General features: G+C 43.6%; 1 protein-coding gene across 3 annotated transcripts in view; it reads left to right on the plus strand.

The window, feature by feature from the left end:
* The window catches only part of PTPN3 (protein tyrosine phosphatase non-receptor type 3), a 524,536-nt gene that overhangs the window by 64,842 nt on the left and 433,026 nt on the right, over positions 1-26,668 (plus strand). For all 3 annotated transcript variants that reach the window (XM_083188292.1, XM_083188290.1, XM_083188291.1), the window contains exon 2: positions 24,100-24,251. In XM_083188292.1, the coding sequence (XP_083044418.1) occupies positions 24,114-24,251 (138 nt within the window). In that variant the 5' untranslated portion in view covers positions 24,100-24,113. The remainder of the gene's footprint in view (positions 1-24,099; positions 24,252-26,668) is intronic.

Here is a 26,668-nt window from a genome sequence, read left to right on the forward strand (position 1 = left end):
CCTGCGAGGGGACGCGTATAACTGTGAAGGTATCCGCGTCCCCTCGCGGGGCACGCTGCGCTCGCCACGCTTTGGGCTCGGTGGCTCGCTGCGCTCGCCACACTATTCTATTCTCAACTCCACGCCGACGTGGATAGTGGGGGTATGAAAAGGTCGGAGGACGCGTACCGCCGCCCCTCGCGGGCTCGCTGCGCTCGCCACGCTTCGGGTTCACGTTGATCGTGGGGTGGCGTTAACAATTGTGGTGGCCATTTCAGACTTTAGGGTGACTATTTGGGCTCTGTGGCCCATTTAACATGGTTTCCTATGGAAAAATCGCGGGCATTGAGGCATTGATCACTAAAATCGCGTCCAATCTGATTTTTAACATTGATCCCTATGGGAAATCGCGGGCATCGCATCGCACCCGTTTTTTAGTGCATACGATGGTCGCGAGGGGCGCCGTTCTAGGTAAAGAGTACCCATATAATAAACCAGGGCAAGAAACTAATGACCATTAGCTAGGCTGAGCCCGGCTCTCCCACCAGCAACAGACGGAGCAGGTCTCCTACATACAAATTATTTAGAAGCACATTCTAAGGAATTGGAGAGGATTTTCCTCAGAAATTAAAACAGAGAACATTAGTCTGGCCAAATTTCCACATGTTGACAGAATATGAATATAATACCAGTCCTGCCCAAAAACATTCCAGGGTGTACAGTAGAACTTTTGACGTGACCAAAAAAACAATTGCTGGAGTTTCAGGTTGTCTAACATACGCATGGGAAGGATAGTTGGGGAGACCACGGTGTCATCACTGCATCCAGACATGAAGTAACAGTAATGTCATCATTTGTGAAGAGCCAATGGAAGGATCAAGTACAGAATGTACATACTCTCAGGATTTAGAGAAGGAGTAGGGTTGCAGCCAATAGATATAACAACCTTATCACCATCATCACGTTCCTTGCGCTTACAAGAGGAGGATACAGTAGTGTATCCAAATAGACAACTTCAGAATTTGCAGAAATTGTAGGTTTACAGGAGAAAGGCTCAACAACCATATTCCTATTGGCACCTGTCACACAGAGGTTGGAGGGATCAAAGGCAGTCATTTGTACTGTATAACTGTAGGAGTTGCACAAATCACAGTAGTAATTAAAATAGGTTCAAAGCCTTCCACACCTTCAACACATTCCTTAGGGGTACATGAGGTGGAAATCAAATCTAACTGCACAGAAGAGGGAGGTAGAGGTTTATAGTAAATATGTGCAATAGTTGCAACAACTGCGTCACATGGCACATTGTGATAGTGGTAAAGGGAATCCAGGTGTAATTCGACAAATTTCTGAAGAAGTCTTTGAGTTGAGGCATGCAAAGCCTAAGGATTCGCTGGGTAAAAGTGTCCATTGTACAAGGTATGATCACTGAATAAAATACAACTCAGTAGGAGGAATCCAACTAACCGAGGCAGAGGTGTTCAACTACAAAATCGCGGTGACTAGCACAACGCCAAAGTTATAGGAAGGGGCAGTTGGTCGTGAGTACACTACAGGCAGCAAACACCAACATAGAAAAAGCAGGATATTTGAGAGGAGCAGTCCAACATTCAGCACCAGGATATCTGCACTGTACTCTGCACAGAGACACCACAGGAGTGCCAAAAAAAGGCCACAGCACACTCCAGCCAGAAGCCAAGGAGACAGCCGGGAGGGACCAGTCGATAGCGATACAACCAGGTACAGTAAAGGACCCCAGGCAGTTGAGAGGGACCACCCGGTACAGTGGTCAGCAGCAGCTGTCACAGCCTGCAGCACCATGCCAGGGACTCCCGCTATGGAGACTGCCGGGTCACAGGAGGATAGGTACAGGAGGGGAATCTCAGCCAGGCTGCCACAAAAGGTGTAGGAGACATAATCCAATCTCCGTAACCACTCCAGGACCGCTACTTACAGTAAAAGGATGGGTTAAAAAGGATTTTGGGTAGGAGAGCTGGCAGTAACCAGTAAATTTACTCCTGTGTTGCCCCTTGAACTCTGTGATTGCTGTTTGAGGCTTCTTTGAGGAGGAGGACATACTGATGCAACCGCTGCATCTACTTTAGGGATGCCACACCATTTAAAAAATTCTTCATTGTAAATAGGGTACATACGGTTGTTTCTTATGAAACTACCAACATTTTTGTCAGTGTTTAGCCACTCTAAGCAAAATGTCTTACCACCTTATGAACAGGGAAACATCTGCCTTTTCTCAATCTGTCTTCAAATAATCATATTCAGACTTCAAAGACTCCTTAAAATATAAGGGCTTATATAGATTTTTCAAAATTAATTATACTAAATCCAACTTAAACAAATGACTGTCTTCAACTAATTCTCCAGATTCTGCACTTGAAAATAAACCCTCCTCTTCAGAAAGAAAACCTTGTGATCCAACATCCAAATCACCATCAAGACTCGTTTGGGATCTAGACAACTTATTAGCAAACAACTCCTCTTTGGAAACAAAGGTCTTTTTTATCCAACTCATTAAATCACTTAATTGATTTTATACACTCAGGGCTGACTAAGTATCCACACATAAAACTTCCGCACAACTTCCCACAAAAGATTTGTTGCAAGACGGGCAGAGTTTAGAAACACGTTTCTTTTTGCACATCTTTTTTGGTGCAGAAGGCACACTAAAAAGAGAAGAAAAGCCCTAACTCACTAACAGTTCTTAAAAAAGAAAGGGAAAAAAATACCAGTCCTCTATGAGGACCTACCTAGGCAGTGATAATGTAGCTTTTTGAGAGGCCTCCTCTGTGTCAGCACTTCAGTGCACAGCAAAAAAAAAAAACCTCTCCAACAAGTTCTAAATCTCCCACCTGGAATACACAATAACAGCAGATGCAGCCAGAGAGAGGGCAGCGCTTGCCTTTAATCTGCAGCATCCAGTTCCCAGACGAAACTGCCCAACAGGAAGTGCATCAGTGGAGAGCAAAGACGCCACTGTAGAACATAGCATCCACCCGCCATGCTAGGCAGCCCCAGAAGCTCCCAGCTAATGTGAAAGCCAAAGAGGGGAATAGGACCACCGCATAATGCTGATGAAGCAGAATGTCTGCATGCAGACCCGCAGCGCTCTATTGCTGTAGGCCAGTGGTGTCAAATTCATGGCCCTCCAGCTGTTCTGGAACTACACATCCCAGCATTCCCTGCCACATATTTTATATAATGGATTGCTAAAACTGCAGCAGGGTATGCTGGGACGTGTAGTTTTACAATGGCTGGAGGGCCATGAGTTTGACACCACTGACTGGTCCACCATCGCTGACTGCCTCAGATCATTTCCATGCCGCCAGTCCAGACAAAATATAAGGGGTAAGGCACAGTCAGCTGGGCCCCATGCTACCCATGAAAAATGTCAGCATAACCAGCCTACCGCAGCAGGTAAAACAATAAACACCTACACTATATGACTTCGCTTAGGAGACAAGAAAAAGACTAGATAGCACGGGAAGGAGAAGACTTAGGGCAGTATTCAATGTGAAATATTCTCCGCGCATGGCGAGAGATTTTTTCTCTCGCCATGCACTCACCCTGTTCCGGAGGGCTCGCTGCCACTCCTGCTCCCACTATTCAATGTGGTTAAGACTCGCCGCCACTCGCGGCGAGTCTTAACCCCTGCAGCGGACGAGCGTCCGCGGCAGGGAGCTGGCAGGGAGCCGGGGGACGGTGGCAACCAGGGAGATTAAAGTCTCCCTGGCTGCCCCAGAACATATGTGGAGGGGAGGTGGACTCCCCGGGACCCATGCAGCACAGGCTGCCCCCCCCCTATAGCCAGCGGGGGACCCAGTATTCACTGCACCACGTGCATATGTAATGATTGGATGCAGTGAATATATGAATATCTAATGAGCGGCTCGAGAGCTCCGGCCCCTTGCTGGCTGCTGTGTGTAAAAAAAAAAAAAAAAAAAAAATTTAAATTAAATATATATTCATGTGCTATAAGCACATGAATAAAAGTAACATGCCCCTTCACAGAAAAAAAATCCTGATTTTTTTACACCAAAACTAAAAAAAAAACCTTTTAGTTTAAAAGTTCACATTCCAGTTCTCCATGAAAAGATGGGGAATTGCTACACGGAGAGACACGGCATAAATCACTTTAAAAGACGGCAAAAATATCACATTGAATAGGGTGGTTCACTTTTGGAGAGCAAAATGCTCCTTCCAACGCGAAAACAGCACAAACTCGCCATAAAACAAGGCAAATTTTTCTCATTGAATACTGGCCTTAGAGGAAGGAGAAAGAGGAGGAGGATCCTAGGGGTTAACCCATTGTAAAGGCTGTCATGAAGTATTCAGAAGAAAAGGCATTATCGGAAGTATAATCCACTGTTTTTAACATAAGCATTAATAGACTGAACTCATTATACCCTTGCCTCCTGCAGGTACTGGCATTCATTACTCATTTCCAAATATACAGCAACAAAAATACAAAGGTTTTTTTGATCCGTATTGGACTTGTCACCCCTATGACACCTTAAATGGTGGATTATGGGTTGAAAATTATAGTACTAACCAACTTCACATACTTTTTTGGATGTGAAAATTATACTTCCTTTATTATTCAGTGTTTAGTGGTGCTCCCTGAGTCAGAGAAATGCACTATTTTTGCAAGGAGGAAACTCATTTGCTGGGGCACTCGTTATTTAATTTTAGGGTCCGTAACTATATTGTGATGTACTGCTCCCGTGACATGACATTAAAATATAACTTTTATTTTTATAAATTAAAAAATTAGTAAGGTGAGTTTCAAGTATTATCTAAAACACACAAACAAACATGACACTTAAGAGACAGATAACCATCCATTTGGACAACTGTAATTTTCCAATCATATTTATTTGAAGTTAATTTATGGCTGAAGTTGCACCAGAACCTCAATTTGGGAATGAGAATGACTTAATTATAAGTTCAATATAAATACCTTGGACATAAAAATTCCTTACTTTCCAGCATCAATTTAAGTCAGATTTCGTGAAAACCTCGTCAGACACAGCAAATATCCTATTTGGCCATCATGTAAATTTGGCCATCATGTAAATAAAATTCAGCATTTTCTCAATCAAATCAAATTTGAAGGATTTCCTGATATGGTTATCTATTACATGGCTATGTTGTTCATTCCTCTGTAATTGAGCAAATATAAGATTGATTTGCTCATTTGAATCACCACGTCCCACTAGTATCAAAACACATAGATTAAATTGTTATTTTTGTAACATAATATTCTAACAGTATTCAAGAACCTCACAGACTGTTATTAGCTGGGACTATGGTATCTTTAGCACAACTTGATAACATTTTTAGCAGTATTGTGATCTGAGCAGTACATTTTATAGATATTTGTAGAGGAAGTTCACTTGTTCTTCCAACATTAGCACTATAACATAAATGTATGCAATACCGACTGGTCTTTAGAAGAAGAAAAAGGTAAAAGCAGACTTTTCTGCTGTCCCTGTTTGGCTAAGATACCTTGTTGTCACATGACATTGCAAGGAATAATGCCACAATTTGGGGATGAGGGAGAGAGTATACTTTATATGAGAGGAAAGAGATGAAGAAAGTGAATTTTCCAATATTGTTTAGCCACTCCATACATTAGGTTTGTTGATTCCACTTTAAGGTTTGTTAAAGGCTGCCTGAAGTGAGAAAATACAAGACAGGTAGGATTTAGAAAAAGCATTTTTATATCGTCCCTATTTGGGCAGCTCACGACTCCTTGTTATCATAGGACATTGCAAGGGATCGTGATACAATTTGGGGATGAGAGAAAATTTGAAATGGAGAAAAATATATCTAAAGGAAGGGAGAGGGGTATCTTTTAAACAAAATATACCTAATACTTATTGTGCACAATATACTACATTCGTTCCATCAATATATAAGATGGTGGCACTCTTGGCATTAAACAGTGTCAATATAATTTGCTCAATTTTTTCAAGTTTTGCATCCATGCTGCGGGAAAACCTGCCCATTGTGATGTCCAGTGGGCCAAACAAGTTCATTTAGACCCTGGATTGCCAACCGACGGGTAGCTCACCGGTGTATTTGTGGTAGCTTGCTTGTTTGCAGCAGGTTACTCCACGTCCAGTGGCACTATTGGGGGCATACAGTATGTGTATCTGGCACTATTGGGGCATACCTGCACTATATCGGAGGCATATGTGTATCTGGCACTATTGGGGCATACCTGCACTAAATCGGAGGCATATGTGTATCTGGCACTATTGGGGCATATGTGTATCTGCCACTATAAATATATATATATATATATTTTTTTTTTTTTTTTTTTTTTTTACACATTCGCCAGCAGGGAGCTGGAGCCGGGAGCCGTTCATTAGATATTCATATATTCATATATTAATTTAACTCTTGTCCCGGCTTGTTACATGCGGGACCAGAGAAGCGGCTCCCTACCCCTGTCCAGTGCCAGCATTCCCGGGGGGCAGCCTCTGCTGCCTGTGCCCCGGTAGGCCTCCCCCACAAATTCTGGGGCAGGCAGGGAGGCTTATGTCTCCCTGCCTGCCTCCGTCCCCCGGCTTAAAATTCACCAGCAGGGGCAGCGAGCCTCTGCTGCATTGAATAGGGTGACAGGGAGGGCTGGCAGCGAATGCTGAAGCCCTCCTGAACCCTGCGAATGTGCAGCGAATCCTGAACAGGATTCGTTGCACATGGAGAATAAAAACATTGAAGACTCCCCTATATGTCAAGATTATTCGCTACATTGTGTACCTACTGTCATCTCGTCCCATTTGGATTACAATATTTGTTTGAGTTTAATAGTGCTGTATTTTTTCATTCTATTTATATCCTTACTGACTTCAATGGTTTTTATTTTCGCTATCCACTTTCTGTTTTAGAACACACACGTTTTCAGTATGTATTCAGTACGTATTAAAGCTATGCTGGTGTAACTGGTTGAGAGCTACATAATGTTTTATTACTCAACATTTTTTTAATTTAATTTTAAAATCATTTAAATCTCTTCATGCTGTTTTTAGAAAATATGTGTGTGGAAGTTTATTGTCTGTGGAATATCTTTGTCAATCAAATAAAGCTTGTTGCGCATTTTGGGTCATTAACGACCTGCCCCCTTGTCTGTGCATGTACAGTCAAGTGAGCACATTGTTAAGAGGGCCATGCTTCAGAATGTCCCCACCGTTGATGCCCTGCCAGCATCAGCAAGTGTGTGTACACTTGTGGATCCCAGCAACTTGTTCTGCAGCCACCTATTGGTGGTGCAGCAAATTGGCAAGTATGTATGTGCCTTTAGACCTATGTCTGCATATTGCATTGTGTTACATTTTCTTTTTGCTGGAAAACCTGAAGGATGTGTTGTCATCCATTCTATTATGCTGCTTTCCCACTGCAGACCCGTTTTAAGTACTGGTATTTTTAAACGGTATTTAAAACGGTATTAGCATTCCCACTGCAGCAGATTACCGTTTTAAATACCGTTTAAGTGCTATTCCCATCGCAGTGAACCGTTTAAAAAAGAGTGCCTGTCTTTCATAACCTCCCTCCCTCCCCTGGTACCTACCCTGCACCCACCCCCTCCCCTGGCACTTACCTGCGTGGGGGATCCGGGCAGCGGGGTCCGGCATCATGGCATGGGCACAGCACTTCAGGTCCCTCCCTGTGGCTGGTGATGGATGCAGGGCAGTGGGGAGGCAGCGGGGTGGGATCCGGGCAGTCCCTGGGGCTGATGGTAACTAGTAGTTCCCACTATGCGCATGTGTATTGAGCGCTGTGCATATAAATGAGCCACTCATTACATATGCGCATATGTAATGAGCGGCTAATTTATATGCACAGCGCTCAATACACATGCGCATAGTGGGAACTACTAGTTAACATCAGCCCCAGGGACTGCCCGGATCCCAAATGTACCCCACCCCACTGCCCTGCATCCATCACCAGCCACAGGGAGGGACCTGAAGTGCTGTGCCCATGCCATGATGCCGGACCCCGCTGCCCGGATCCCCCATGCAGGTAAGTGCCAGGGGAGGGGGTGGGTTTCACCCTTCCAGGAAAGGTACCAGGGGAGGGGGAATTAGTATGGGATTTTTAAATACCGTTTAAGAGGCATTCCCACTGCCTTAAAAACGGTATTTAAACGTGTAGGACTCTGTTTTTAAAACGGGTTGAAATACCGGTTAATTTTAACCGATATTTCAACTCTGGCGCTTTCCCACTGCAGCCTTAAATGGTAAATTGTGGGGAAAAAACGGCAATATACCGTTTAAAAACTGCAGTGGGAAAGGGGCAAGAATGTGTGTGTTTTTTTTTTTTATTTCTTATTGTGCTCAGGCCAGGGGTATCAGGTGTTTTTTATTTCTTTACTAATTAGTTTTGTACTTTATTCACATGATTGTGTTGGATGATCTGTTTCCTTTATAACACATAACTCTGTTCAAGTATGTTAAAAAATAGAAACTTACTTGAAGAAACATAGGGTGAAATTTAATAGGATGAGAGATTCAGAAAGTGAGAGATTTGGTAAGAAATCTCCATTTTTTTTTAAAGTGGCAATCATTTACATGGCAAAACCAGTTTGATTTTGCAGTAAATGATTGCCGTTTTAAAAAACTGGATATTTCTTACCAAATCTCGCACTTTCAAAATCTTTTATTCTATTAAATTTCACTCAAAGATTTTGACCACAAATCAGAACCACTTTGGCCTTTCTGGTCTGCCCTAAATTGCTTGGGTTCCATTCATCTATTTAAAAAAAAACAAAGCTGTGTAAATAGTCTGCAAGTTACAGGCTGTGATTGACTTTTATATGCGTCTGCCCAGGACAATCATTTCAATTACAAATCCAAGTTGGTTGATTGCAGCTTTAAAAATTAGGTGCCAGCATAAACAAAGGGTAATTCAGACCTGATCGCACAGCTACGAATGTACAGTGGCCACGATCAGGGAGACACCACCCCGCTAGAGTGAAATCCCACCATGCGAATTAAAATGCACACAGTGCGAATGGATGAATATGCCATGCTAAAAATTCTCAGCCGAGTGAATGTGTCCAAAACCTTACGTTACAGAATCACAGGCTAAGAGTATTTGGAGACTTATCCATCGGCTGCGATGAAAACAGGCATACCTGGCCTGTTGCTTATGTCACACATACCCTATCCCTAAAATGCTTAGGCATGCCTGGATTTTCCCGGACACTGCCAGCTTTTCTGGCGCGCCTAGCATTTATCTTGGCACTCTCATGAAATGGCCAGTTACCACCCACAGACACCTACTTCCTGTCAATAACATTGCAAATGGCTTGCAAATTGTAAAAGTAGCAGGATTTCCTTGCTGGAAGGCATCGCATATGTGCATTGTGGCCCACATGCATGCATAGTCTATCAATAATCACACATTGTGCAAATTTGCGGCTGTGCGAACAGGTATGATTTGGCCACAAAGTCCTGCACACCTGAAACTTGCAGGCTATTAAATTTCACTCCATATTGGAATGCAAATCATACTGTACATTGTGGTCAAGGCACTATCTGTATAGTGTTTGCATGTTTTTCTCATGTGTGGTTTCCAATGTCCTAACATACAAAAACCATACTTGACTACTTCTAAAAAGTAGTTTCAGGGAGATTATAGAACGCATTGTAAAATATCTCGCAGAGCTCCGTTGAGGGGGCGTATCACATTATAAGCAAGGGGCCTGTCTATCTACACCCATGGGTGTGTCTACTGTCACTCAGGGGTGTGTCCTGCTGTGGAAGGTAAAAACTAAAGTACAAAGCATAGTACTGGCTACACACTGATAGCTCAGCTACATTACACAGCAGGGCTACTCCCTGACATCACAGCTACGTTACAGAGTATGACTGACATAACATACCAGGGCTGTTATCACATTGACATAACACAGGAGGGCTACATACTGACATTACAGAGCAGAGCATAATACTGACATCAACACTACATGATTATACACATAGAGTACAGGTATATGCGATATATATATATATTTGATGACATGGGGTGAATTGATGCTTGGGTTAGGGCCACATGCTGTGTCCCTTCCCACAATACTACCATCCTCCCTTTAAATCCCCGTCCCTGCTCATTCTGGACTTTCCCATGCACAGTCCATATTGTGAGAGGAGGCGGCTTTGTGGAATTCTAGAGCTGTGGATCAAATTTGCAGGGCAATGGGGGATTCAGGCTAGAAGCAGGAGCCTCCCACAAAATGCAGGAGGGTAGGCAGGTCTGCCCCCCATATTACACAGCACATTTCACACAACACCATAGTACATTATACACAGCCCTGTCCATATTACAACCAGTACCAAAGTACATTATACACAGCCCCCCATATTACAGTACACGCAGCACATTGCATTATACACAGCCCCCCCCCCCCATCTAACACCTAGTACATGCCCATTGCATACAAAACCATTACAAACCCATACAAAACCCCATCTAACACCCAGCACACACAGCACATTGCACAGAATACCATAGCACAATATAAAAAATGCCCCACACTTCGGTTGCCACCTCTCCCGGATTTCTGGGATTCTCACGAATTTGGTGGCAACCCTCAAGGAGGCTTTTCCAGTCTCCCAGATTCTGGGATTCTCCCCGAATCCGGGTGTCTGAAAAAGCCACCAGCCCTCTATTGCCGCCTCTCCTCTGCCCCCAGTGTCCAGCCGCTACAGAATGCACCGCTGCGCCTGCCAGGCCTGCCTCCACAGCCTGACAGATGCGCTCGCATGATGATGATGTCATCATCTCGCGAGTATTTGCCCTGCAGCCCGCCTCTCGCCCAGCGCTGATCTGGTGATCCCAGACTCCCAGCCTGCCCTGCCTCCACTGCTGGTGTGCCTACTGCTCTGCCGCCACGTGTGAGACGACTGTGGTGGTGACCGTGTGACTTGAGCCTCTCTGCCTGCTGCTGCAGCCCGGCCTGCCAGCAGACACTTAAACCCTGCAAATATTAGGTGAATAAAGTTCAGCAATATATATATATATATATATATATATATAGCTTAAGTATGTGTGTGTATGTATATCTATGTAATGGAGAATCAAACAAGGAGAACTGATGGTTTCTAAGTAGGAAAGGAGCGCATAATGATAGACATACAGTACAGCATATTGATAGAGGCAACCATTATACTCAAATAGAACTATTGTTGTTATATAAAGCTCAGCACTATTTTTGTAAAAAGCATCCATATGAAATGCTCTCATTGAGCCCTTTGGGGGCAATAACATCTAGTTTGGCAATCCACCTGCTCTCACATTGGATCAGCTTCAAACCTCTATTACCACCCCTAATAGAGGGGGGTATGGTGTCAATCATTCGATATCTCAAAGAGTTGAGAGGATGATTAAAGGCCGCAAAATGACAAGCAACTGGTTGCTTGTTGCTCCCTTTCTCAATGGCATGTCTGACGGCGGATCTGTGGGCTGCCATTCTATCTTTGAATCTACACTCCATTTTGCCGATATAGACCAAGCCAAACGGGCAAATGATTTGGTATATCACGAAGGTAGATTCACAACTAAGGCGATGTTTGATGCAATATTTAAATCCTGTATGGAGGTGGTAGAACGTGTCTCCAGCCAGTAGAAACTGACATGCTACACACCCACAGCGAATGCAGCCACCTCGATCTGATGGAAGAAATGTCTTCACAATTTTGGGTACTTTTAATTGCGCCATATCAGTTTTGACCAGCCATGATCTAAGGTTCCTCCCTTTAGAATAACAGGGCATTAGTCAAGAATTGACTAGCCCTAATATGCTATCTGAATTGATAAGCGGCCAGTGACTTTTAGCAATTTTTTGTACAGTTGCAGATTCTGTGTGATATCTGTTGACCCATGGGAATACAGGGTCTTGCTGAGTTTTCTGTTTTGCACACCCAGGTGCCAATAGAATATTACAATCTAGGGATAGTGCTCTGTTTTTTGCCTCTGTTAGAGATTTCAAAGAATAGCCTCTATCCAGCAATTTCTTTACAAAGTTGTCTATCTGTGATGCAGCATTAGCCTGATCACTATTGATGCTTATTATTCGCACCATCTGGGAGTAAGGAAGCCTCTTAATTAACGCAGCTGGATGACAACTGCTCGCTTTCAATAATACATTACGATCAGTAGGTTTTGTGAACACAGCTGTTGCTAGATGATTTTCAACGATGGTTACAATTACATCTAGAAAGTTCATCTCTTTCTGACTCATCGAGTAAGTGAATCTAATGGGCCCTCCAGCTGCATGATACTCATGCATAGCCTCCTCAAAACCTTCTTTTGACCCTCGCCATATCACAAACAGGTCGTCGATATATCGACCCAGCATTCCTATGTTTTGTGACATCCTGTTATTGGAACAAAATGCCAAGTCCTCAACGAGGAACATAACTATATTGGCATAACACGGAGCTGCGCTACAACCCATCACGCAGCCCTGTGTTTGCAAGAAAAACTTGTCATCATACAGAATCAAATTATTGTACAATATTAATTCCAAGAATTCAAGGATGACATCGATCTGGGCTACTGGGAACACTTGCTTCTTGTGGAGAAAGATGCGCACTGCCACAGGTCCGTACTTGTGGGGGATGGACGTGTACAAACTTACAACGTCCACTCCCGCGAGCGGCGGCATCAAAGGATAAGTCCTTAATCTTTGATAGGAATTGTCCTGTATCCAACAGGAAACTGCTTTCCTGGATAATTAACGGTTGTAGGATAGAGTCCAGAAAAACTGCCACTGGTTGGAAGAGGGAGCTGCGAGTGGCTATGATTGGACGCCCCGGAGGTTTCTCACTGATTTTAGGTATTGTATAAAAGAGTGGGACCAGTGGGAATTCTGGTACCAAGGTGTTGATCCACTCTTCTTCTATGAGATCCATGGTGACTGCTTTTTCTCAAAAGATTAATCAGCTTCTTCTTACAGCTTGGTGTTGGAACATGGGGCAGAGGCTGATACACCTCTGTCATTTAGTTGAGTTTCAGCTTCCAACCTATAGTCCTGGACTTCCTGAAGGACAATGCCTCCTCCCTTGTCCGCTGGCCTGATGGTGATTTTCTTATTCTCTGATAGAGATTTGAGGACTTCTCTCTCCAACGGTGTTAAGTTGGGATGATGCGCCTGAGGAGGCTGCATACTGGTAGATACCTCTTGATCAATCATGCGCATATATGTTTTTATACTGGAGTTGTTTGACAGCGGATCAAGTAGAAGCGGGTGCAAATTTCTTCAATTTATCAGGGAGAGGCAGCATAGTAGTATCCTGACCGTCTCCTGACCGTCTGCGATCTTGTATAGAAATATTCATTTAATTTTAACTTGCGGTGTAATGCATTTTTCTCTATGTTCCATTGAAAGGGGTTGAACTTTCAATGGAACATTTGAAAGTCCCTTACTTTGTACTTGAACTTTGTGAGTCCCTTACTCATGAGCTGATGCTCACTTATTGACCGTTCGTATGATGACAGAGTATAAATTGGGTTTATTTTGGCCTCGGTGGTCGACCGGCCCTTCCTCTGCCTCTTGTTTTTTCCGCTGCGCCTCGTGTACTTGCGTTGGCGCTGGCTATGTGGGCGCGTGTGGACACCCCTTAAGGGGACGCTGATGTGCCTCTGCGTTCCTGTTCTGCCTATATATCTATCTATCTATATAGATATATATATAGATAGTAGGTGTGAGATACCGCACTCAATAGACTCCTTGTTCAACGCGGCGGTGCTTCACTTTTAAAGGCAACTGAGTCCCATATATAGCAATACTTGGAGAAGCAGGCACTCACCATAGGCAGCTTTCAGAGGTTGAAACAAAATTTATTCAGTCATAGCTGTGGTCGACGTTTCGGTCCTCAACAGGGACCTTTGTCAAGACAACAATATCCAAAGGACTGGAGGCACACTGCCTGGTGTTTTTTTTAAAATCAATCACGATGTAGAAATGGGGCAAAAGTAGGATGATGAGTAGAGAGGGGAATTTGTCTGTCCTCTCAAAGCAGTATCTCTCTCCTATCCAGCCACTCCAATGCAGACATTGGAGTGGCTGGATAGGAGAGAGATACTGCTTTGAGAGGACAGACGAATTCCCCTCTCTACTCATCATCCTACTTTTTCCCCATTTCTACATCGTGATTGATTTAAAAAAAAAAACATTTTTTAGTCGGTTCAAGAATTAAAGAAGAACCTTTCTTTTTAAGTTGAAGCTTATTTCTACCGAGTCATTTTTTGTTATACCTCTGATGAAGTCATAATTGACGAAACGCGTTGGGTTATTGGAATGATGGAAAATATGACTACATACGAATGAAATTTTGCTGAAAACGTCTGTTGTTCATTTTAATAAATTGTATGAAATTACAAAAAAGTGTCTGTTATACACCTGTCTATTGGTGGTGGTGGTGACACAAACTAAGGCGCACTCTATATATATATATATATATATATATATATATATATATATATATATATATGTATATATATTATAGTCAGGGTAGAGAAGCGTCACTCCCAGGGCTTGTAGAGTAATAATATGCAGGCAAGGAAGTCTAATCTAAATAATTTCGGTTTTTAGAAACCGTTTTCAAGATTTACAGTGCTTAGTGAAAAACATCTGTGACTTGATGCTAATACTGGGATGCACATTGTGAGTAGCTGTGGTTGCATACATAGAACATATTACGGTACTCTTTACCTAGCACGGCGCCCATCGCGGCCATCGCATACACTAAAAAACGGGTGCGACGCGATGCCCGCGATTTCCCATAGGGAACAATGTTAAAAGTGTGATTGGACGCGATTTTACTGTTCAATGCCTCAATGCCCACGATTTTTCCATAGGAAACAATGTTAAATGGGCCACAGAGCCCAAATAGTCCCCCTGAAGTCTGAAATGGCCCCCACAATTGTTAACGCCACCCCACGATCAACGTGAACCCGAAGCGTGGCGAGGGGCGGCGGTACGCGTCCTCCGACCTTTTCATACCCCCACTATCCACGTCGGCGTGGAGTTGAGAATAGAATAGTGTGGCGAGCGCAGCGAGCCACCGAGCCCGAAGCGTGGCGAGCGCAGCGAGCCCCGCGGATACCTTCACAGGTAAACGCGTCCCTTCGCGGGCTTCACAGGTATCCGCGTCCGCTCGCCACGCTTTGGGCTCGGTCGCTCGCTGCGCTCGCCACACTATTCTATTCTCAACTCCACGCCGACGTGGATAGTGGGGGTATGAAAAGGTCGGAGGACGCGTACCGCCGCCCCTCGCGGGCTCGCTGCGCTCGCCACGCTTCGGGTTCACGTTGATCGTGGGGTGGCGTTAACAATTGAGGGGGCCATTTCAGACTTCAGGGGGACTATTAGGGCTCTGTGGCCCATTTAACATTGTTTCCTATGGAAAAATCTTGGGCATTGAACACTAAAATCGCGTCCAATCACACTTTTAACATTGATCCCTATGGGAAATCGCGGGCATCGCGTTGCACCCGTTTTTTTTGTGCATGCGATGCCCGCGATTTTTTACCCCCCATGACCGCGATGGACATCGTGGGCGCCGTGCTAGGTAAAGAGTACCCATATTACTGTACGTGCAGAATCTACAGTACATCAGAGTGCGGCCTCCCCAATGTACATTGTTATACATTTGAGTCTGAAACCACTATATTGACATGTCTGTGACACTCCTATAACACACTAACCATAGGTGCCGATTTTGTGGGTGCTCAAGGGCCCGAGCACCCACGGAAATTGATGAGCACCCACGGACCCAAGTCCCGCTGCTGGGCCGCTGTATTAACTTGCTACTTTGCGGCTGCAGCACCCGCATCGCTGGACCCGCCGCCTGGGAAACAGTATGCTGGGATGGTGGGAAGAGTGTATTCCATCCGCAGAGTAATAGGTGGATGTGAGGCAGGCCAGCCTGTGTGTGCTCTGTGCACTGACAGAGTAGATCAGCTGTGGCAATTCCACCCATGTCCCACCGCACTCCCCCTCTCTAAGGTAATGTGGGGATATTTATGTATTTGGCACTGTGGGGGCATTTACTGTATGTATTTGGCACTGTGGGGGCATTTATGTATTTGGCACTGTGGGGGCATTTATGTATTTGGCACTGTGGGGGCATTTATGTATTTGGCACTGTGGGGGCATTTATGTATATGGCACTGCTATCATAATTTGAATATTGGAGACAACTGTACTGCGTAATATGAATTGGTATTGTTTTGTGGCCATGCCCCTTCCCCATGAAGACACTCCTATATTTTTGGCTTGAGCACCCACCAGCAAAATCATTAATCGGCACCTATGCACCAATCATATGGAATATGCATGTTTTGCCATTTTCCAGCCACCACCCAGGAATGCCCAATAAGTTACAGAGCCCAGGCAGCTTAAATGGCCTGTGACTGTAGCTTAATCAATCTTTGATTTTGGGATATAGACCTATATTAGGCTACATAATTTCGACAATTTATGTGAACATTGGTATTGCATATACATCTGAAAAGCAACCACATTATCTGTATTGAGGTTCAGATAGGTAAATAAAAACTCAGGAAACCTATATAGCTTGGGTAACACAGCTCTGAAAGAAATTTATCTCAAATATATACAGTGAATTGAAAAAAAAATGTATACAGGTTGAGTATCCCTTATCCGAAATGCTGGGGACCACGAGTATTTCGGATAAGGGATTTTTATGGTTTTGGGAATATTTTTGGGTCCCCCGGCGTCCACGGGAGCCTTCAGGATCTTCTTCAGTGGTCCCAGGGGTGCATTGCGCGAGTTTGCATGCACGGCGGTAACGTCACCGGCGCGCCTGCACACTTGCGCAATGCACCCCTGGTACCGGAGATGCCACTGAAGAAGATCCAGAAGCCTGCTGTGGATGCTGGGGGATGTGGTAAGTATCAAAAAAGGGGCGGGCGGGGGGGGGGGGGGGGGCGGGGGGGTTACGGACAAAAAAACTCCCAAAATATTCTGAAAAAACACGGTTTTTGGAATATTTCAGTTTTTGGATATTCGTATACAAGATACTCAACCTGTATTACATAGTGACTTGTTATTTCTTTTTGTTGTAAAACATACTGTAGTACTGATTTTTTTTTTAATTCGTTTTGTAGAAGTAAATAGAAACTGCATAATTCAATATAGTTTTATTACTGTAGTCACCTGGACATATTTCAGTTATACTTGGAATTATTAGCAGACATATGATATTGTGTGGTTACCACACCCTAATTAAATCATAGTCCAGTATGTTTGCTATGCATGAGTAAGAAATGACAGGTGAATGTTACAGCTGATAAAACCACACTAAAGCAGTGGGCATAGGCCCGGACTGTAAGGCGTGGAATCTAGTTATTTAAGTAAGTAGTTTATTGCTTATAGTCATGTGACTGTGGATTGCTAGATATATGTTGTATGTTTCATTGCTGTGTTTTTTTTCCTGTAGGTTGCTAATTTATACTCTTCTTCGCATAGAATTTTATCTTGAATAACCTGTTTCTCAGCAAGTTATATGACAGGTTTATCCACTATACTGTAACATGCTTTTTTGCCATGTGTTGTTTGTACTCTGAGTAAGCATGTTATAAATTGTGAATAACATGATTCTGTGACAGTTGTGACTTCTTTCAGCCATTATATAAATAAAAATTATACCACATACAATCTTAAATTGTACTGTCATTGTTTTGACTTTGTTGAGATATAGTTTATGCACTGTTGGAGCCTATATATATGACAACTATTTTACATGGATATTTGCGAGCGCAGCGAGGGGATGCGGTGCACTTGAAACTGTGTCCATGTCGACTGTGTTGACATTCAGGTAAAAAAACTGTGAAAACCCCCATGTCGACCTTTTGACTGTCGACCTAGACATTGTCCAACTAATGACCTGTCCAACTAATGACTTTTTGACCTAGAACCATGTCAACCTTTTGCCATGTCGACCTAGACCCATGTCGACCTAATGGTGTTGACCTAATGACTGTCGACCATCAGCTGTAGAACAAATGATCCCAACCCCCTGGGTCGGACCCGGGATTTTAATTTTAATACCAGGACCGATCCTTTCACACTAATCCCGAATCTCCCATTATACACAGGCTGAACCTAGTTGAACCCTTCTTATAACCTCGGTTGAATTTCCTGGCTGGTTGTCCCAGGTTATTCATTGGATGCTTTCACACTGTACCTTGACCCAGATTGACCCGGCAATAACATGGGGACCTGAAAAAGTTAAAACTTATTAATTTTGAAAAGTTGTCCAATATGTATATGCAGTGCTGTTTCTATTTCTTCATTGTTGCTCTTGTTTTATTTCTACAAAAATTAATTCAGTATGGAGGCACTTGCAGAGAAAAAGACAGTAGCTCTACAGCTGTAATGCTTTTGATTTCTGCATGTAGAAGTATGATTCATTTTAAATTACTACAGAAGGAGAGCAAAAACAGATGCAATTAACAGCACAACTCCAACTGGGTGAGGGTTCAGTGTTACATTTTCTTACACTTGTAGTGCAATTTTGAATTAAAACACACGAACTGAAACCTGATGCATTAGACGGCAGAATAAGTAAAGTTCTATTGCATTGTAGGTAAATATACCTTCAGAGTTGTGTGTTAACAGTTACAGTTAAAGCTTGTCCTTCACATTATGTTGTATGAAGAAATCTGACATTGAATTGAACCATACACTTTCAGTTCAAAGGACATGAATCTGATGTGGTTGGTTTTGCAGGCATAAGGAAACAGCTGTGTCATAAGGAAATATACTGTACCATAAACAATGAATTCTGCTTCTGATAATGGAGAAACTGGGCCTGACATCCCTACGAAATGGGCAACATTTTATTTATTTATTTTATTTTACAACAAAGAATACAAAGCAAATGACAAGACTTAAAAAAAAAAAAAAGGATAAAGCATTACTAATCTAATGGGGTCCTGAGATCAGTTGTGACAATCCTCCATTCTGGAGACAATTGTCACAATTAAATATTAATGTGTGGGCCCTGCCTTGTGGCGATTGATCACTGAATCAGATTTTGAAACATGTTTAAAAATCTTGATTTATCATTTTAAATTTGTGGGTGTCCTTGTCTGTTAGGGCCATTTCACACACACCAGTTTTGACCAGACAGCAAAAGTTACCCTGGCATTTTGCCTGACAGTTGTGCTTTTCACATGCACCAGCTCCGTGAACCGCCGGTGCAGTGTATATTTTGGGGTGTGCATTACCTTGATGTCAGGTTGGGGGCGGGGGAGATCTGAAACAACACACAAAAACTAATGTTTGAATGGCCCCCATCTCCCCATCCCCCACACTGTCCTGTTAGGATGGTCTGGACATGGCACGGCAGCCGGGCAAGTCAGTGGATATTCCCGGCTGTAACGCGGCGGCCGGGCCGTGTCCATGCAGTGTGAGAGGAAACACTAGCTTCAGTATATTACTACATTTTACACTCGGCAAACAAAACTCAGTTTCTTTGTCGGCCGGTCAAAACCGGTGTGTGTGCTGATAAAACATACTAGGATTTGGGCAAAACCTCTTGCAGAGGAAGGAGAAAACCATCGTTTGTAGCATGGTCACTGCTCATCCTGGCTGTGAGACTCCACTGGTTTCGCTGTGACTGGTAATGATTCCTATTGAAAGTCCTACCTGCCAGTCACCCGCAGTGAGGCTGTCCCATTGGCAGGTGTTCCCTCCCTTCGGGACTGCCAGTCTGGGCTGCAATAAGCAGAGTATAGGAGATAGGTATCTGCGCACTATGGGTCAGTAATAAGTGTGTGCACTAGCTGCCGCAATTGTGTGACTAGACTTGTATGGGTTGAAATTAATACTACTAGAAGTGCTGTGTTCTTAGTGGGGTGGACAGTCTAGTAGATTAGAGAATTGGTACCCTTCTATTCTGTGTCCTGCAGGAAGCCATTCCCTGCCTTACCATGCCCCAAACGGCTTCTATGGGCTGCAGACGGTGTAGTTCTTAGAAGCCGAGTGTTTGTGCAGTAGCACTTACTATATATATTGCGCAGGTGTCTGGACCTGGTGGATGTCTTATCTCCGGGCAGGGGGGAGAGAAGCGGCAGACCAGCCCCCTGCTAATCATTACTAGTACTCGCCACATGTTAAAATGCCAAACCCTCCAGGTACAGTAAGTACAGTTCCTGAGAGCACCAAAGCTGGTTAAAAATTGCTTTATACACCAAGGTGTCAGAAAGTATCTACATATGTCTGTCATCAACATTGTGCAGTAGGATTGAGAAGTGTTTAAATTCCCCCGACAGTTAAACAATTGTAATTTCAAGTAGTATGTACAATTTTAAAATACTACTGGTTATTTATAGATTTTATTTTGGCATTTACCATTTTGCTCCTACCCACTATCTTATATCACGTTGGCACCCCTTGAATCCATTCCCCTTTTAATGCATGCCAATGTCCGGTTTGCTTTTGCTGCTGCACTTGAGCATTACAAACATTGCAACCTTGCTTACAGGTCTGAATTAAGTCCAAAGTACCATAGTACATATGCATATTGGTGAAAAAATCAAAAAGCAGTGTTGAGTGCTTGAGGCCTCTTCCCTTCTGCACACTAGGAATATGCTGCAACAAATGTATATTTTTAAAAATAAAAAAGTATATTTTACTGTGTAACATTGGTGTGTGCCAAAGTATTAAAGTAAAACTTACTGTTAGAATCTAACTGTGGAGTCTCCGTTGGTTGCTTCGGTTGAGGGTCAGCAGTAGCTTTAGGTGAGGATTACTTTCCAGGCGCTGATAATGGTCGATTCACTGAAAGCGCTGGGAACACTGGACTCACTGATGAACGTTGCGACTGAAATGACATATTCAGGATATTATCTGACATTGCGCAGAAATCCATGTCACAACTGACTGAGGCATCAATATCAATGGGTAGTGCTGCAGCATTTTCAGTTCACTCACTTGCTGCACTGCTGGTAAAACAGCTAGATGATGACCAAATTAGCCAGGGCTGCGTTCCCAAAGATGATGTTGCACTGCTCATAAAATGGCCAGTCCTTAGAGGCACCGCTAATCTTCCTCCGGTTTAGATCATGCACCTTGGAGTACTGCTTAGGGCAGGGGTTCCCAATCTTTTTTAAATCACGGCACCCTAGGAGTATCAGAATTTTTTCACGGCACCCCTAGGCCAATAAAAAATAATTAAATGCGCTTATATGCGATTCTTAGGGTCAGTTATGTGGTAAAGGGCAGGATTTGCTTCTGTTTGTACACATTTTATGATTGGCAGCTGCCAGCACTGGTTTTGCTCATAAATAATTAACCATTAATAATTTGAGTTGGTCCCGGACCACCAACCCAGGGCACCCCTGCATGTGTCCCAAGGCACCCCAGGGAGCCACGGCACACAGTTTGGGAACCACTGGCTTAGGGAGTGCTTTTAGTTTGTTCACAACCTGTTTCTGGGTTTTATGGATGCCACGACAGAAAGTATTTTGGATATGTTGTAATATACTTTTGAATCCTTGACTGTTCCAGACACTTTGTTTTTTATTTCCTCCTCCCCTCTAACAGCCAACAGCTCCAGCAGCTCCTTATCCCTCCAATGTCTCATCTCCTCTCTGCAGCATTAAATAGACATCTCATGTCACCTGATCTCATTCCCCAATCTGCTTGATTTTTCATATCCTGTGTGAAAAACCTGGGTCGCACTTGTTCACACTGGCGGATAGCCATGTACTTGCCAGGAATAACCCTGCAAAAAACCCATGTGTAATTCCCGGGGCATTAGACCCGGAAATTTCAGTCACACCCACTTACACTGAGACATGAAACCTGAAATTACCGCTTGCTCATGAAAAATCCCAGGTTTTTGCGGCAGTGAGAACGGGGTATACATTTTTGTCAGTCACCATGTCATTATTAACCTTGTCAAGGTTCACATTGTCGACCGCAGCAGACTGACATTTATTAAATCTCTGAATACTATTATCATGTAGTGTTAAAGATGGGTTACTAATGCCATTCAGTGTGCTAAAGGAAACAATGCATTTTTTTCTTCTTACCCCAAATCACCCCTCCCTTTTATGCACCTTAATGGTATTCATGGGTGGATTCAGGGGGGGGGGGGGGGGCACCTGGGCACGTACCCCCCTGTAATTTCAGACATAGTTCATTTTGTAGCTGAGGCCCGGGGCTTTCCAACGAGCCCGGCCCCGCATCGCTAGCCCCTGGGAACCGGAGATATCGCCTGGCAAAACTGGAACATTTTCCCCATAGATAACATGGGACCCATTAATTCCGACCCCCACTCGGTTCCAACGGCTGCAAGTTCCCCCAGGCATCATAGAAGCTCGTGGTCGAGGCTGTTCCATATGGGTCAATTGGTTCCGGAGATATTGCGGGTAAACCGATTTTTTTATTTCTGAAATGGAATTTCATGGCTGTTCATGTTATTTAAGGGCAGATTACTCTGGAACCAAATGGACCATTTTCACAGGACCAAAATCATTACAAGCCCACTCAAAAGTTCTTCAATATGATACTCTTCTCATGTAAATGGGTGAGTTGGTTCCGAAGATACAGTATAGCCAGCTAAACGAGATAGCCGGTTAAAGGGGGTAGGGGTGGTTTTCTCTCCCCCTCACACCAGAAAATGCAGGGACTGGGCTGGTGTAAAAGGGTCCAACCCAGGAATGTCCCTGAATGATCCTGGGACCATATTCTCACGTAAGTCCCTGCATTTTCTGGTGTGAACGGGGTATTATTTCAAATAGCCGGGACCTGCAGTTCTCTGAATACAGCCGGGCAGCTTCCCGCTCTCTGCCCAGCTGTCAATGGCTGTCGCTTCTGCCTGGCAGTTGCTGTCCCCCAGTTACCGTAAGCATGTATTCCATCTTGGCAATGAGCATGTAATCCCACATGGCAGCAAGCATGGAACCCTTGGCAATGAGCATGTAGGTAAACAGCACTTATGTAGCATCATTTTGAATAGGCATTATGGTGTCTGGCATAATACGTAATGGACATTATGATTTGTGACTTAACATTTAATGTGCATTATGGTGTAATTTTAATGCGCGCCTTCGCCGTGCAATTTCCCTGTTTATGAAGCATATTGTGAATTTTGGCTAAATCTGTGTGGCATTATGCGAATTGTGGCTCAATCCATGTAGCATTACAGTATGTGAATTTTGGCACAATCCATGTGGCATTATGTGCATTTTGGCTCATTCCATTTGGCATTATGTGTAAGGGGCAAGTATAATGGGGTCTAGTATTTTGTTGCATAATGTGTAGAAGTTTTATATGGTGTGTTACACTACACTCAAAGGCACGCTCACTTTTCAGTGGCCACACCCCCTTTACTTCCTTTTATTTTGTCGCCATGGTGGGCCTGTGTACTTTAAACACCAGGGCCTATTTTTAATCCGCCCCTGGTGGTATTACTAAACTGAGTGTCTTCCAGTATATAAATGGCTGTTGTGAGAGGCAGCAAGGAGCCTGCATTAAGAGTATGTGCAGGTCCTTATATGCCACATGGAGCATTATGTGGTTACTCCAAGGTAGGTAGCTCTTAGTTTGGATATATTTAAGTAAGGATAAATTATCATGTGGCTCTTTGCTGGTTAATCTGGCCTGGATGGCTCCAGTGTGGACATGGGGAATGTCGACAGTCAAAAGGTAGACATGGGGTTTTTAAAAAAAAAATTGTCCCAAATTTCTACACAGTCGACATGGACACTGAAACATAGCACCGCATCCCTCCGCATGGCTCGCTGCGCTCGGGCATGGCGCCTCTTAGCATACTATTTTATTCTCCCACCTTTACCTTTTTTCATACACCCTAACCATGCAAGAAAGGTGTTTGCTTAACTTATGCATAAACCGTACTTATGTAAATGCCATTGATTTCAAGATACTTGGCTTATCTTCTACATGCATGAATAGAATAGTTTTTCAGCATTATTTCTCATTAAACTTGTTAGTTCCACTTTTTTGATTGACATATAAACACTTATGAACATGAAAAGTGTGCTCTTCAACATTTTGCAAAGTAAGTTTACAATTTTGTTCTTTAACCTTTATAGGAACCGTGTTAGTTATGAACTCCCGGCTGCGTGCTTTGGGTGGAAGGATCAATAACATTCGGGCAGCTGAAATTCCGAAGGAAAAAAATAGGTCGGAGATAGTTTGCAATGTCCGTTTCTTGGATGGCTCCCAGCAGTGCTTCAGAGTTAATGTAAGTATCATGAACAGTGATGAACACTGTGTATAACATATGAAAGTGACTTTATGTACCCTATCATTCTACCAAATGTCTTGAAAATCTGAGCTGGTCGAGTTGGAAGTTGTGATGATTTGGCATGCAATGAGCTGCAACAAAATACCTCATCAGCAAAGTTAACTGCAGTGATCCTTATTATTGTGTTTTTTTTACTTTGATAAAATGACAACCAGGATGGAAATCTAGCCTAGTAAATATCTGGTAGCAGCCCTAACATACCCTCCAACATGACCCATTGCATTCGGTACACAATGCTCTGCTCCTGGACTTCCCTCTTAGTGTATAATTGCCATCAACTGTGTGGAACTAGGTAATTGTGTACCAAATGCATTGTTTACCAGAGCATTGTGTACCAAATGGAAGGGGTCATGTTGGAGGGTATGCCCTAATAGGCGATGTGATCATAGGCAAAACTGGAGGTTGATCTGCGAGTGCACTGGCCCACCTTTTTACCTAAAGTCATTGCTGCAGCTACTGCCGCTGCACTTCCAAGGGAGCACTGGCTTCTCCTCAGTCTCGTGCAGCTCCCCACCATTTCAAATGCATCCACGACTTGTGAGCCGGTCAGAGCTTGCGTACCGGCAGCTGCAGTGATTGCCTACCTGGCCACAAGCTCAAATTGGCTCACAAGCTTGCACCAAATTTTAAATGGCAGCCAGAGGAGTAGCAGAAGCCTGTGATTGGCAGAGGCGTGGGGCAGTGAATGTCATTGAGGCACTGCAGGAGGTGTTATGTATGTACAGCAGGGGGCATTATGTATAAGTGGCACTATAGGGGTATAAACAGCAATGCAGGAGGCATTATTCATGTACTGTATGTGGCACTGCAGGGGGCATTATGCATGTATGCCACACTGCAGGTAGTGTTATGCATGTATGTGGCAGGGGGTATTATGCATTTGATGCATGATGTGTAATAATCTTTATGGTGTAGGGCATGTGTGCGTCCATCAAAGCCCTTGCTTAACACTGTACTACCCGCTATTCCTGGACACCGCCCGCCATTCCAGGATGCCGCCAGCCACTCTGGCTGTTGACCGTCAACCCCATAGTGCCTTCTGTGTCTCTGATATTGGTGTGTTAATGTCAGGGGATTAAAAATTTACAATTTAAAAAAAATTAGGACAAAATAGTACACTGATCTTCATGTGTTGGCCAATTTATGAAGTATAATGTAATATTCTCCTCCAAGGAAGGCCACATCCCATGATGTGAGGCCGCAGCTTTTTTGCATTGGCATGCACAATTAATTCCTTTAAAAATTCTGAAATTTGGAACGAAGACCATCCAGAAGCAACTTTCTAGTTTCGTCTATTGATGTGATACTCCTTCTCAACCTTCCTTGTGTCTTTTCTGCAGTGGAATTTATGCTAACGCTGCTACAAAACTGGGGGAAGCGGTCATCTATTAGAATGAACTTAGGTCTACAGTCATTAGGTCGACCCCACTAGGTCGACTGGCAGGAAAGTCGACCTGACTTAAGGTCGACATGGGCCAAGGTCGACATGACTTAAGGTCGAATTCGCATAAAGGTCGACATGAGGAAGGTCGACTGGTCATAAGGTCGACATGGGTTTTTCACTGTTTTTTGAGCCGACATGTGCCGACAGGCGGTATTTCATGCCCTACCATCCACTAGGGCGTGGTGGGAGAATAAAATAGTGTGCCGAGCTGTGTCCATGTCGACTGTGTCGACATTCGGATAAAAAAAAACAGTGAAAAACCCATGTCGACCTTGACCAGTCGACCTTCCTCATGTCAACCTTTATACAAATTCGACCTTAAGTCATGTCGACCTTGGCCCATGTCGACCTTAAGTCAGGTCGACCTTCCTGCCAGTCGACCTAGTGGGGTCGACCTAATGACTATAGACCTAAGTTCATTCTGACAGATGTACCGATTCCAAAACTGGCATGTTAACAGAAATGTTGAATTTATCTTTGGGCCTACTCCCTTTGTGTATTGTTAACATTGTGTCTTTTTCCCTTGCTGTGACTATTTTGGTCACGTTTAATTAACCTCTAATGGTGATCATAGTTCTTTTAAGTTCCCCTATAGGGATTCAATGTGGGGTAGTCTGCAGATCTCCATCTTTTTAAATTATTTTGTGAAGTTTTCTTGGCTACAAATCTATGTTACTGTTTTTTTTGCATGCTTATTTCCCTATTGCTATAGTGCACTATCCCCTTTACCCCTCCTCTTTCCTGACCCTTTGTCCCTGAAACAGGACCAATATGTATCATTTTCAGTTTTACTATTTTTGTATATCTTTTTGTAATACTCACAGATTTGTTGCGTTATTTGAGATCTGCCAGCTGCTTTCATGTATGCTATTCTCAATGATTGATCTAAAGATCTATTCCTGGAATGCAT

Source organism: Crinia signifera, chromosome 5 (genome assembly GCF_055691185.1).
Source record: "Crinia signifera chromosome 5, ASM5569118v1, whole genome shotgun sequence".
Taxonomy (NCBI): domain Eukaryota; kingdom Metazoa; phylum Chordata; class Amphibia; order Anura; family Myobatrachidae; genus Crinia; species Crinia signifera.